Source organism: Charadrius vociferus, unplaced genomic scaffold (assembly GCF_000708025.1).
Source record: "Charadrius vociferus isolate BGI_N301 unplaced genomic scaffold, ASM70802v2 scaffold1171, whole genome shotgun sequence".
NCBI classification, from domain to species: Eukaryota; Metazoa; Chordata; class Aves; order Charadriiformes; family Charadriidae; genus Charadrius; species Charadrius vociferus.
In genome coordinates, this window is record NW_009646862.1 from 34,071 (window position 1) to 34,550 (window position 480).

Below are 480 nucleotides of genomic sequence, written 5' to 3' on the forward strand. Positions count from 1 at the left end.
GGTAGTCCTCCCCGTTGCAGGTCATGCATACGGCTGCCAACAGCCAGGGGAATCAGCGCCAGGGGGGACACACGGCATGGGGTGCCCCAGGGATGCCGCACTCACCGTCCTCGCACTTCTTGATGCCGCAGCTCTGGTGCCGGATGTTGGGGTTGACGGTGTAACACCACGGGCCTCGCTTGTCCCGGTCGGGGTTTCGGCAGTAATTCTCCTCCAGTCCGTTGCGGGGGGATGGCAGGAACCTGCAGGCAGCAGGGCGGGTAGGAGCGCTGCCGGGAACCCCTCACCCCATGGCAGGCACAGCCGCAGTGCTGTGCCATACCTGGTCAGTGCCACCGCCCCACGTGTCGCCATCGCCCCTGTGCCATCCCCACTGCCCCCACAATGTCCTCATGCTGTCCCCATTGCCCCCATGCTGTCCCAAACCCATTCCCCATTGCCCCGCACTGCCAAGGGTCACCGGTGGGTGCCGCGGGGCGG

General features: G+C 66.7%; 1 protein-coding gene across 1 annotated transcript in view; it reads right to left on the minus strand.

Annotated features, from left to right (window-relative positions):
* The window catches only part of MST1 (macrophage stimulating 1 (hepatocyte growth factor-like)), a 3,596-nt gene extending 3,242 nt beyond the window's left edge, over positions 1-354 (minus strand). Inside the window, exons 1-3 of the mRNA XM_009894363.1 lie at positions 323-354; positions 106-242; positions 1-33 (exon numbers count right to left, since the gene is read on the minus strand). Coding sequence (XP_009892665.1) covers positions 1-33; positions 106-242; positions 323-354 — 202 coding nt within the window. The remainder of the gene's footprint in view (positions 34-105; positions 243-322) is intronic.
* Between the last annotated feature and the right edge of the window lie 126 nt (positions 355-480).